Here is a 2,097-nt window from a genome sequence, read left to right as displayed (position 1 = left end):
TTTTTTCTTTTTGCTTATGTGGTGCTGAGGAATCAAACCCAGGGCCTCAGGCATGCAAGGCAAGCACTCTACCACTGAGCCACCTTCCCAGCCCTTGAGGCCCAAGGTTTAAGCCCCACGACCAAAGGAAAAAAAAAAAAGCATAGCATAGCATTGTAAAATCTTTTAGAAACTTTAAAGTCATTTCTTGCTAAAGAGAAGTGGATGGAGGTATGGTGCATGAATGGTTGCCTTGGTTGGGAGTTAGACAATTCCATGTCAGCTTCACCAGGTCTGGGATAAATCTGTGGTGTGAATGTCCATCCCTGAGCTGTATAGAACTTTAGCATTGACTTTCTCTTTGGGACTCTTAGTGTGTGTGTGTGTGTGCACACACACGTGTGCAACAGTCATGGGGCTTGAACTCAGGGCCTGGGCACTGTCCCTGAGCTCTTTTGCTCAAGGCTAGTGCTCTACCACTTTGAGTTACAGATTTTCTGGTGATTCATTGGAGATACGACTCTCATGAACTTTGCTGCCTGGGCTGGCTTTGAACTACGATTCTCAGATCTCAGCCTGAGTAGCTAGGATGACAGGCATGAGCAACAGTGCCCAGCTATTTCTTCTTTTTGTTTAGAAGAGCCTTCAGTGCCTTCGGATCCGTTTTTCCTGAAAACCATTGAAGATGTGAGAGAATTTTTGGGAAGACACTCTGAGAGGTTTGACAAGAACATTGCCTGCTTCCACCGGACATCCCGGGAATGTGACAGAAAGAGCCTTCGTCACCTCATAGTCAGTGGCCCTGTCTTTCTATCTCTGCCTAGCCAGCTCAGAGCCCAGATGTCCTTCTTCCCCTTTCCCAGCTACGCCCTCTCCTGCCCCTGGTGAGGTGTTTAAATGAGTCTAAGTATAAAAGTGGCATTTGCAACTACCACAACTTGAGAATCCTGGAGAAGTGGAAATATGAGTGTTGTTAAAATTAATTTTCTTTTGTCCCAATTCTAGGGCTTGAATTCAGGGCTTGTGAGCTGACTCTGAGCTTTTTTTGCTCAAGGCTAGCTCTCTCCTGCTTGAATCACAACTCCATTTCTGGCTTTTTGATGATTCACTGGAGATAAAGAGTCTCACACACTTTCCTACTTGGGCTGGCTTTGAGCTGTGATTCTCAGATGTCAGTCTCCTGAGTAGCTGGGATTACAGGTATGAGCCACCGGCACCAAGAGAATGTTATTATCATCTAAGTTAACATAAGGCAGGATTTTTTTCCTACTTCTAATGCATGGACACTTAAAGGTGTTGACAATTGATTTAAAAAAATTGTTTGAAGCCAAGTGCAGGTGGCTTATGCCTGTATAGCTACTTAGGAGGCTAGGATCTGAGGATCACAGTTCAAAACCAGCCCTAGGCAGACAAGTTTGTGAGACCTTATCTCCAGTCACCCAGCAAAAAGCTAGAAGTGGAGATGTGGTTCAAATGGTAGAATGACCACCTTGAATGAAAAAAGTGAAGCAAGCCAGGGGCTGGTGGCACCCACATGTTATCCTAGCTATTCAGGAAGCTGAGATCTGAGGATCACAGTTCAAAGCCAGGCTGGGTAGGAAAGTCCATATCTCCAATAGCACCCAAGCTCTGAGTTCAAGCCCCAATCACACACACACACACACACACACACACACACACACACACACACTCTGAAGAAGTTTGCATTGCTCCTTCAGGCTTATCACCCAGGAGATAGAGCTGTTGAGGATTTTCTTATCTCAGTATGTGTCCTATAGTCAGGCTTCTGTGTTACAGTTTCCAGTTCTAAGAGGATCTCTTTCTCTCTCTCTTTTTGTCTCTCTCTCTTGCTCTCTCTCTCTCTCTCTCTCTCTCTCTCTCACACACACACACGTGTTCACAGGACTCAGTGAATGCACTCTACACCAAATGCCTCCAGCAGCTTCTGAGAGACTCTCATTTGGTAAGTGGCAGGACTTTCAAACGCTAGACCTGTCATTGGCCCACATGTAGATTATGGCTCTCTAGCTGCACTTCTTTTGCTTTCTAGAAGGTTCTTGCGAAGCAAGAAGCTCAAATGAATCTGATGAAGCAGGCAGTAGAGGTGAGAAGGGGTAG

General features: G+C 45.6%; 1 protein-coding gene across 1 annotated transcript in view; it reads left to right on the top strand.

The window, feature by feature from the left end:
• Ankrd27 (ankyrin repeat domain 27 (VPS9 domain)) overlaps nucleotides 1–2,097 on the top strand; it is a 34,647-nt gene that overhangs the window by 6,947 nt on the left and 25,603 nt on the right. Inside the window, exons 5-7 of the mRNA XM_013026155.1 lie at nucleotides 617–771; nucleotides 1,883–1,942; nucleotides 2,030–2,083. Of these exons, the coding sequence (XP_012881609.1) occupies nucleotides 617–771; nucleotides 1,883–1,942; nucleotides 2,030–2,083 (269 nt within the window). The remainder of the gene's footprint in view (nucleotides 1–616; nucleotides 772–1,882; nucleotides 1,943–2,029; nucleotides 2,084–2,097) is intronic.

Source organism: Dipodomys ordii, unplaced genomic scaffold, assembly GCF_000151885.1.
Source record: "Dipodomys ordii isolate 6190 unplaced genomic scaffold, Dord_2.0 Scaffold92, whole genome shotgun sequence".
Lineage (NCBI taxonomy): Eukaryota > Metazoa > Chordata > Mammalia > Rodentia > Heteromyidae > Dipodomys > Dipodomys ordii.
This window is presented reverse-complemented; position numbering and strand designations above follow the sequence as displayed.